Below are 10,865 nucleotides of genomic sequence, written 5' to 3' on the forward strand. Positions count from 1 at the left end.
TTAAGTATTCATGTTCTTGGATTTCTGTACAACATTTGTGGCTATGCTAATAAAGATCAGGGGTTTTCAGATCCTAAACAAGGACCTGGTACTCCGTCTTGTCCACTACCTACCCCAAGACAATGGGGCAGGGAGAAGTGGTACGAAGCAGACAGTCCTTTCAAAGACTGGTGTGGGCAGGTGAATTGCCAATTCTGCAGCAAGGTTGTGTTCCAGCCTCTGATACAATGTTTGTGATCAAGGGTGGGTCAACCACTGGAGCCAGAAGCTCCAAGATTCACACATCACCTGGATTGCATGCTCCACAAACAAGAGTTTGTATTATTTGAAAAGCCTGGATCAAGCATGATGCTTGAGAGGCCGTGAATAAATCACAAAAACAATGATAGTATCTAATACTTTTGTATCTTCTTGCTTTGAAGTAGTGTCTACACTCCTTAGCCAGCTGAAAACAATTCTACAACACCCAGGACACATTCATCTGAAGTTTATTTTGGTTCAGATTCTACACTGAAGCAACAGCTTTTGGTCTCTTCATGTACACTGTAGCCATCACCACCAGCAGGCACAGGGACACCATCATGAAGCCAATGGCTACTCCTTGCACAAGCCAAGCAGCAGATTCAGCAGCACCTAATGGAAGATTAGAAGACATTATATTCAAGAGAGCTCACAGGTGGACTATTGAAAAGTCTCTACTTACCACTTGCTTCATGCTGTTTCTTGGACTGAAGCCCCTCATCTTCCAGGATGATGGGGCCAGGAGCACTCACTAATGTTCCCTCATGGTCACGGGGACTCCTGCGTCTCTCTATTGGGAGGAGAAAAGTCAGACAGTTCAGATGCAATACAGATTAATTTTCTAAAATCCTCAAGTGATGAGAACAGATTGTCTACACTCCCTTCATATTATGGATTGTCATTTATAGAGTTTGCCAAAAAATGCCTAGACTAACCCTCACTCTGATCAAACTTCAGTGCAAGTGCAGAAATCCTGAAACAGTGTCTTGCTCTGCCACACTGCACAAGCATTAGTGAAATCAGTCATCTGGCAAACACATTCACTATATTGCTATTAGATTCCAAGTTTCAGGGTGACATCTGAGCACTAACTGATGTCAAACATCAAGGCTTGTTTAGGGTTTGATATTTCAGCTCATCACTTGACAATTCTTCTGACAGTTTACATATTGTTGACACTACAGTTCCCTGAGAACATTTAGATCCTGAGCCACATGTTGGATACAACTCACTACAAATTGCTACATTGCCAACTAGGCTTGGTATCACCCATGTTTCAGGCAGAGCAGACCCATGTTTGCAATGATGGGCATTCAGAGGGGTGCAGACAGGCCTACAGTTGGAGCACCCACTGATAGAAAGGCTCCTCCCATTGATAGAGGAGCTGTTGATGCTGAGGGATAGAGGAATCCCCCAGTCACAGCACACTAACCAGATATTCCATTCAAACATCATCTCTGCCTGTCTTAATGAAGCATCATCCTGATTCAGAGAGATCAAACAAGAACTCACTTGGGACACATTTGGGTACACAGTCATCCTGAGCAGAGGGTGAGCAGACCCCAGCACTGCAGTGCAGGTAAACCTAGAATGGAAAGGAGACATTTTAGGGGGAATCTTCATGTTCCTGGATGAACCAGGCTGTTAAGGAGCCAGGCAGAAGGGGAGGCTTGGCTTGGATTTCTCTTGCTTACCTGTCCGGTCAGAGGCTGCTCCGACTCTCTGTCCAAGAAAACAAATGTTTTCAGTTCAAACCTCTTGTGATGTGTTGGGAACTTCAGGCCAGAAAACATGACTGGGTGTAGGAGAGTCTGATAGTCATCACCCTCATAGGGACACCTGGAACAGTCAGCAAATGGTGTTAGAGCAGGGAGGGGTATCTGATCTGTTAAATATCAATAAAATTAGTTTGGGGCCACTGGTGATGTGTTCCAGAGGTGATTGCATTCTTTCAATGAAAGATTTCCCAATTTGTTCATTCCATTATTCCAAGCTGGGAGAATTCCATGTGGGATATTACTGGAGGTCAGGAATGTTTCTGACCAAGAAACTGGAGCTGAAATGTATTAAAACTACTCACCACAAGTGGTATGTGCCATTCACAATGGTTTGACTGTAGAGCATTAGAACCACTGGGATAACAACCCAGGGAGATTCCCAATGTAAAAAACATGGGACACATTGACCAGAACCTGGAGAATGTACCATGGGGGGGGCCACCAAAGTGCTGCAGATGTCATTGCAGAGGATAAGGAAGTAGAAATGGAGAGCATGTTTATTTCAACTTGCTAAAGACTAGTTCTGGAATACATTGGTGTCTGCACCCATTGTACCAGCCACAAATCAGCAAGGGGTCATATGGGTTCTTGAAGGGAGCAGATCCATTTGGCCAAGTGCAGCCCATGTGACCTCCCTGGAATTGTCCAAGACCCTCACTGATCAGCAGAGGCAACTCTGCACCAGTTTATGGCCATTTGGTGAGGGGGAAAGAGATAAGAAGCAGTCTAGTCATTTTAATGTCCAAAAGCCATTAGCCTTCCCATTCACACTCCTTACCCATCCACCAGCAGACTCCATTGCACCTCATGGTTTGGGGCTGGCACAGGAGTTGCCCAGCAGTCATGCAGCCTCAGGACAAGCGTTGGGTCACTGCGACCCAGGACACGAACCTCCACAAACACTGCCTCCCGAAGGATTCTCCAAATGGGGTACTCACTGTCCACATACCATGACCTGTAGTCACCATCTGAGAGACACACACACAAGAACCAGTCACTCCCTGGATGGATACATCCCCACTAATCCCATTCACCAGGGCACCTCTACCTTTTGCTATTCGCAGTTCCAGTTCCAGAATCCCTTCTTCTGAAGCAGGAGGTGGTGGAGAAACCGTGTAAACTGTGACATTGATCTGTAAGCCAGTCTCTTGCCTCCCTCTGTACTTGCACTGGACGTGCAGGCTGCAGACAGACACAAGTAGTTGCAGCTTCATTCAGTAACACATCCCCTCCAATACCAACAACTCCCACCATCCTCCTACCCGAAGGTGCTGTCCCGAGTTATGGAGCCCAGCTTCCCAGTCTCAATCATCCTCTTGCCCAAGACGTCTGTTTCATAGACCAAGCTTCCATCTTCCTCCTGCAATGAAGAGGCTGCTTAATAAGAAGCTGGCTCACTTACTGGGAGAATGCCTTGACCCTTCAATACTCACCCGCTTGCTGGAGCCACAAGAGGTGACTGGAAAGCGGAAGGCCGCAAGTTGCCCGGTGGTTAGTTTAGGCTGGCACTCAGCCTCTTGTCCATCTTTCACATACAGAGATGACAGGTTGAGGGCAGGATGGGTCAGGTTCTTGGAGATCACGATGATGAAATGACCATCAGCTGTGCACACTGCAAAGGAATACAATCCAACCACTCAAAGCATAATAATATCATCAAACTCTAGATAAATGGAATGTTAGAAAGAAGCTCAGTTTCAAAGACACATTTTTGAGATTACTTTATGAAAAGTGACATGGTAACAGGAGAAAGATCTCAGCCACTGTTGTTCTTCATTTACATAAAAATGGAGATGGAAATTAAATCATTTGACAATACAAGGGCAGATCAATAGCAAGCAAAAAGGACAAATGACAATGAAAGGCAATTTTACAGTTAGACAGAGGTGAAGCAACTGATTAAAGGCATTATTGACTCAGAGCATGGGAATGTGAATGACCATGGGGAAATGGTAGACTGCAAGTATTTTACTTCAGTATTCACAGTAGAAAGGGACGACAGCCAAAAGGAAACTAACAGAGGACCAAAGAGAGTCAGCATGGATTCATAAGGGCAGATCATGCCTGACCAACTATAATTTGTTGAAGTGACAAAGATGGTGGGCAGAGGCAAGTTGACTAGATGTTATTCATATGGACTTCCAGACGGTCTTTGATAAAATCCTGCACAAGAGATTAAACAGGGTGTGAGCCCATGCAATTCAAGGTTGATCGCTGTTCATGGATAGAAAATTGGTTGAGGGGGAGTTGTAGTAATGGACACGCACTCGAACTGGGAGGATGGGCTGAGTGGTGTCCCACAGGGAATTGGCTCAGGGCCTTATTTATGATATTCATTCTTAGATAATGGCATAAAAAGCTCAAATATACAAATTTAGACAAAACAGGGTATTATTAGATTAGGCAAATGGACAAAGTTGTAGCAAATAAATTTTAACAAGTTGATATTATTCATTTCAAATAAAAAAGGATCTATCAGCCTATTTTTAAGGCAAAGTTAAACTCTGTCGACGGCCAGTGAGATTTGGGGGTTCAGGTGCTCAGTTACCCAAAACACCACCAACAGGTACAGAAAATAGTCCAGTTCAGAACATCTAAAGGGCTGGAGTTAGAGAGATGCAGATGTTGTGCTGCCATTGGACAAAACCCTAGTTAGACCCACAGAACTGTGAACAGGAATGGGCACAAGAAATAGGAGCGGGAGTAGGCCATCTAGCCTGCCCCACCATTCAATAAGATCATGGCTGATCTGAAGTGGATCAGTTCCACTTTCCTGCTTTCTCCCCATAACCCTTAATTCCCTTGTCTATCAGAAACCTATCTACCCATGACTTAAATATATTTAGCGAGGTAGCCTCCACCACTTCAACGGGTAGAGAATTCTAGAGATTTACCACCCTTTGAGGGAAGAAGTTCCTCCTCAACTCCAATCTAAACTACAACCCCCCCCTCCATTATCTTGAGGCTATGCCCTCTAGTTCTGCTATCATTTCTAAGCAGAAGAATCTCTCTACTTCTACCCTATCCAGCCCCTTCATTATCTTATACATCTATAAGATTTCCCCCCTCATCCTTCTAAACTCCAACAAGTACAGACCTAAATCTACTTAGTGAACCTGGTGATGAGACAATTATGCCCAACACCAACATCCATAAACATTACTGAATTCCTGAGAGTTTACTTTAGTACAAATACCAGCAAAGTGGATCAGGTAACAGTGAGTGAATCCCATTCAATAGATACTGGAGCCAATTGGTGCTCCTCTTACTCAATGCAACCTTCCTTCAACACCAGTTAGTCATCTGACTAGGCATCTGTAATTAACTTAATTTCTCTTTACTGGGTGATAATTTCAAACACTAGTTTCCATTAATAAGGAATAGTGAGCAAGTGGCCATCATCACAGCACCCAGAAGCAGCAAATATTATCCCAGCCCCGAATGAACCATGTATCATTAGCAACACACCCATCACATGGGTCAGACAGGGTCTAATACCACCCAAACTCCCAGTCACCCCAAACCTCAGCTTCACCAAGCAGGGAAGCTGCTCCCTGTAGGATGGTCACCTCCATGCTTTCGGTGGCGGATTATCCACAGAAAATTAAAGCGTCCAGTTGTTTAGACAGAGACACCGGAGATAAATTCCACAATAAAAGATCAGCACAGGGTTAAAGCAGCCAGCTGTTTAGTGTATTTGTCATTATTGCCAACAGGCTAGAGAGAGTGAACATTAACATTTCACTGAAGGAATTTAACACTTGAAGCTTCAGATGCCGAATAGCCATTCCTACCCATCTCCATCACACAGTGAGGCAGCAACAAATACCCCATTTCCCAGTTAGATTCTCTCCTCTCTCTGTCTCCACTAGACTGGGGGGATGTGGGGGTGAGTCTTGTTACCTGGGCTCTTTCTCAGACTGGAGAAACAGCGATGGGGGCTGGAGCTCCGGGGATCAAAGCAGCAACCCTGGCGGATACACTCAGCGCTGCTGATCCCGGAGTGACCGCACTCAAATCTCCAGCCTGCCTCTGGGACACAAACATCATCCCTCCCCAGGAGTAGCGGCTGGCCTGAGAGTGAGGAGGCGGCCAGGAAGCAGAGAGCCCAAGAAAGCAGCCAAGCTCCCATCCCGGCCAGTGAATCAGGACAATCACTTCCCGCAAACACCAGCCCGTTTTCTAGCCGGGAATCCAGCTGCAATCCCATTGCAGAGGCTCCCTGTCCCACGGGATACTCGGGAAGCGATTCCACCTCTTGAATCAGCTCCAATTCTCCGCCTCTCTCCAGCTCCCAATCACACTTTAGCGAATGCGCCCACTCAAGTCTGTTCCAGGAAAGAAAGTTTGACTTGGAGCCGCTCTGCGGGATTTGAAAGTTAGATTTAGGGGAATGTAGAATGACATCAGCATATAGTGCAGTCCACTGGTTCCCAACCCTCCAGGATTGGCCTGGACTCTCCAGGAATTGAGGATCAAATCTCCAGGACACTGCTGTGTCCAACCCTGGAGAACAATCAGAAAGATTGGTTTCTTTTCCCAGTTCTCTTTACTAAATGGAGCTCTGTGTGTCCTCCTGGGTTTTTTGTCAGGAGGGCAGTCTTCAATGATGTGAGTCATTGGGGAGAACCACAGCTACTGTCTGAGTTCCCTGCAAAGACCCATTTGTGCCAACCCGTTGCACAATGGCCATCGCCAGTGAGGAATCTGTTGCCCAATGTTGGAGTGAGAGGCTGAATCTGGGTGGGCAGGCTGTGGATTCTGTGGTGAGGAGGTGGATTTTAATGGTGATGTGTTGATTCCATTCCAGCTGCCACAGGGTCCCTGTGGTTATTCCTTGGCACCAGGTTGGCATGATGGGCAGTGTGAGCAGCAGGTGGATTGGTAAGCTCCTTGTGTAGCGCCAGTCTTGGGTTAGAACATAAGAACATAAGAAATAGGAGCAGGAGTAGGCCATCCAGCCCTTCGAGCCTGTCCCGCCATTCAATAAGATCGTGGCTGAACTGTCGCTACTCAGTTCCACTTTCCCGCCCTCTCCCCATAACCCTTAATCCCCTCTCTTATCAAAAATCCATCAACCCGCATCTTAAAAATATTTAGCGAGGCAGCCTCCACCACTTCAACGGGCAGAGAATTCCAGAGATTCACCACCCTTTGAGTGAAGAAGTTCCTCCTCAACTCCATTCTAAACCACCCCCCCTTTATCTTGAGGCTGTGCCCCCTAGTCCTACTGTCTTTTCTCAGCGGGAAGAGTCTCTCCACCTCTATCCTATCCATCCCATTCATCATCTTATACATCTCAATGAGATCTCCCCTCATTCTTCTAAACTCTAACGAGTACAAGCCTAGTTTATTCAGCCTCTCCTCATAGCTCAAGCCCTTCAACTCCGGTATCAGCCTAGTAAACCTCCTCTGCACTCCCTCCAAGGCCAAAACATCTTTGCGCAGGTGCGGCGCCCAAAACTGCACACAGTACTCCAGCTGCGGCCTCACCAATGCCCTATGCAGCTGCAGCAAGACCTCCCTACTTTTATATTCAATCCCCCTCGCTATGAAGGCCAGCATCCCATTCGCCTTCCTGACCACCTGCTGCACCTGCAAGCTGGGTTTTTGCGACTCATGCACAAGGACCCCGAGGTCCCTCTGCACCGTCGCCTGCTGCAGTTTTTCGCCCCGTAAGTAATAGTCCTTCCTACCATTCTTCCTACCAAAGTGGACCACCTCACACTTGCCAACATTAAATTCCATTTGCCATTTCCTGGCCCATTCGCCCAGCCTATCTAGATCCTTCTGCAGACTCTCCACACCCTCCGCACAATTTGCCGTTCCCCCAATCTTGGTGTCATCAGCAAATTTCGACACCCTACACTCGGTTCCCTCCTCCAGATCATCTATATAAATGGTAAAAAGCTGAGGCCCCAGCACCGACCCCTGGGGCACTCCACTAGTCACCATCCGCCAATCCGAATAGCACCCATTGACCCCCACTCTCTGCCTCCTATTTGACAACCAATCCTCTATCCATGCTAACACCCTACCCCCAACTCCATGTCCCTCGACCTTCTGCAATAACCTCTTGTGAGGTACCTTGTCAAACGCCTTCTGAAAATCTAGAAAGACCACATCCACCGGCTCTCCTCTATCCACCGCCCTAGACACATCGTCTCCTGGAGCTTTCTTGTTGCAGTCGCCCTCTTTATATAAGTGGGGGGGGGGGGGGCAGGGGGGCGCGGAAGGAAGTGGGATGTTGCTCAGGACTGGGAGGAAGAGAGTTGGGTTGTTCGGAGGGTACCTGAGATGATGTGCATTGTTGTGTTGAGTCGGTTCGCAAAACGCTGACAACAAGGAATTGTAACAAACAGTAGTTTATTCACTGGCTTAAAGTTTATTCATTAGTCACAAGTAAGGCTTACGTTAACACTGCAATGAAGTTACTGTGAATTTCCTAGCCGCCACATTCCGGTGTGTGTTCAGGTCAATGCACCGAACCAGCACATCTTTCAAACTGTGGGAGGAAACCGGAGCACCCGGAGGAAACCCACACAGACATTGGGAGAATGTGCAAACTCCACACAGACATTGAACCTGGTTCCCTGGCGCTGTGAGGCAGCAGTGCTAACCACACTGACACCATGCCACCCCTAAACTGTACAGTTTCTTCGTATTTGTACTCTGCCCTCAATCCTGGGAAGAACTCCCACACTTCCAGCATGTGACCCTTTTCGTAGCCATTTCATCACATCATCATTCTGTCTTCAAATTCCCCATTTAGTTGGGACAAGCAGTGAGATGGAGTGTGCGTGAATGGAATCTGTGTACAGACCATTTTATAACATACAAATTAAGCAGCCTAACAATCTATTTCCAGATGGTTAGGCACCAATTAACCTGTTACACCTGGTGCATCGTCCATTGCATCTCTTTTCTCCCCCCTTTTTCGTTGTGGGAGTGGGATCCCTTTGGGAAAGGGGGGGGGGGGCGCGATCCCTGAGGGTCACATGATCAGGCTGGATCCTATGGAATGGCTACGTGGAAAGCTGAGCCAATTGGATGCAAGGGGATGAGCCCCAGGGTCGCGGACGAACCTCAGTTGAAGCCAGGGAGGAGAAGTGTGTGGACATGTATTATAGTTCTGTAGACCATCACTTGTACATTTATAAATATTCTTAGAACCCCTACAGTACAGAAAGAGGCCATTTAGCCCATCGAGTCTGCGCCAACCGCAATCCCATCGAGGCCCTACCCCCATATCCCTACATATTTTACCCACTAATCCCTCTAACCTATACATCTCAGGACACTAAGGGCAATCTTAACATGGCCAATCAACCTATTGTGGGAGGAAACCGGAGTACCCAGAGGAAACCCACGCAGACACGAGGAGAACATGCAAATTCCACACAGACAGTGACCCAAGTCAGGAATCAAACCCAGGACCCTGGAGCTGTGAAGCAGCAGTGCTAACCACTGTGCTACCGTGCCACCCACATATTGTTGTTGTTAATAACCCTTTATATCTTGAAATCCCAACGAGCTGACTTCAATGTCATTACACCGGCGATGAGGACAAGTTTTGTCAGTCGTTGGGGAATCGCTGTGTGCAGCAAGAAAGGGAGAGGAGTGATCATCAAAACTACAAAGAGACAGATCCATATGCCATATAGAAATTCCTTTAATTAGAAAGATTGAGAGGCATTTGACCCCAAAGAGGAAAAGTGGGGGTTGTTTATTGAAAGGCTGTATTATATCTTTGTAACAAGTGAGATCATAGTGGAAAAAAAGAAAAAGATGAATCTACTCACAGCCTGTGGCTCAATACCACATGGACCAGTGAGGAGTCTAACTCTGCCTGACGCTACAGATAGTCAAAACAGTCAAAGGTAATTTTGACTCCCAATCTTCAATCATGTTCAGGTATAAGTTTGATTCTTCAGTCTAGAAGCCACAGGAGACCATCCCCACTTTCGTGGCCAGATTAAAGTAAATGTATTTGTTTGTTTGTTAGTCACAAGTCAGCTTACATTAACACTGCAATGAAGTTACTGTGAAAATCCCGTAGAAATCAAACTCCGGCACCTGTTTGGGAACACTGTTTTGAGAATTTAGCATTGTCAATCCACCTAACCAGCACGTCTTTCAGACTGTGGGAGGAAACCGGGGCACCCAGAGGAAGCCCATGCAGATGCGGGGAGAACGTGCAGACTCCGCACATCCAGTGACCCAAGCCGGGAATCGAACCCGGCTCCCTGGCTCTGTGAGTCAGCAGTCCTTACCAGTGTGGCACTCCTGCTAGATTGAGAGGGTTAGTTAGCAGAGCACTGCAAATTTAGCCCAGCTTTAGGGGAGATTTTAAGGGACTGTTTGGTCTGTGGGATAAACAGCCTCACAATACACGTAAAGTTGTATGAGACCAAAATCTCTTTAGGACAGTAGGACTAGGGGGCACAGCCTCAAGATAAAGGGGGGGGCGGTTTAGAACGGAGTTGAGGAGGAACTTCTTCACTCAAAGGGTGGTGAATCTCTGGAATTCTCTGCCCGTTGAAGTGGTGGAGGCTGCCTCGCTAAATATTTTTAAGACGCGGGTTGATGGGTTTTTGATAAGAGAGGGGATTAAGGGTTATGGGGAGAGGGCGGGAATGTGGAACTGAGACACGACAGATCAGCCATGATCTTATTGAATGGCGGGGCAGGCTCGAAGGGCCAGATGGCCTACTCCTGCTCCTATTTCTTACGTTCTTATGAGCTGTGGCCAAGGTGTCTGAATGTGCTGAGCCGGGTGTAAGTGAATTACAAGGCTAGCTCAATGAGCTGAAATATCTGTGGCAGGAAAGGCTGCTGCTGGGAGCAATCTGAGTGAGATTGCAGCAGAAGCCCAGAAGAATAGTTCAGCACTGGTGGGGTGAAAGCATGTTTCGGTGTGGGGGGGGGGCCACACTGGTACAATCAGTCCTCAATGGAGAGTGCTTGTGTAAATCGGGCATTAAAGGGCCCCTTTCGATATAAGAACCCTAATACCACCACCAGAGAGTCAAGGAAAGGAGGTGACAACCCCAAGAGTATTCGAGA

At 47.1% G+C, this 10,865-nt stretch overlaps 1 protein-coding gene across 1 annotated transcript; it reads right to left on the minus strand.

Annotated features, from left to right (window-relative positions):
- Positions 1 to 505: 505 nt before the first annotated feature.
- On the minus strand, positions 506 to 6,022 carry LOC145358684 (zona pellucida sperm-binding protein 4-like). Its single transcript, XM_080212906.1, has 9 exons — positions 5,703 to 6,022; positions 3,233 to 3,411; positions 3,062 to 3,159; positions 2,848 to 2,981; positions 2,578 to 2,767; positions 1,716 to 1,860; positions 1,534 to 1,606; positions 704 to 811; positions 506 to 633 (listed from the first exon to the last, which is right to left on the minus strand). The coding sequence occupies exons 1-9, from the start codon at positions 6,007 to 6,009 to the stop codon at positions 506 to 508; spliced, it is 1,362 nt and encodes a 453-aa protein (XP_080069032.1). The 5' UTR covers positions 6,010 to 6,022.
- Positions 6,023 to 10,865: the final 4,843 nt, after the last annotated feature.

The sequence above is a fragment of the Carcharhinus amblyrhynchos genome, chromosome 26 (assembly GCF_965287045.1).
Source record: "Carcharhinus amblyrhynchos chromosome 26, sCarAmb.v2.hapA, whole genome shotgun sequence".
NCBI lineage: Eukaryota > Metazoa > Chordata > Chondrichthyes > Carcharhiniformes > Carcharhinidae > Carcharhinus > Carcharhinus amblyrhynchos.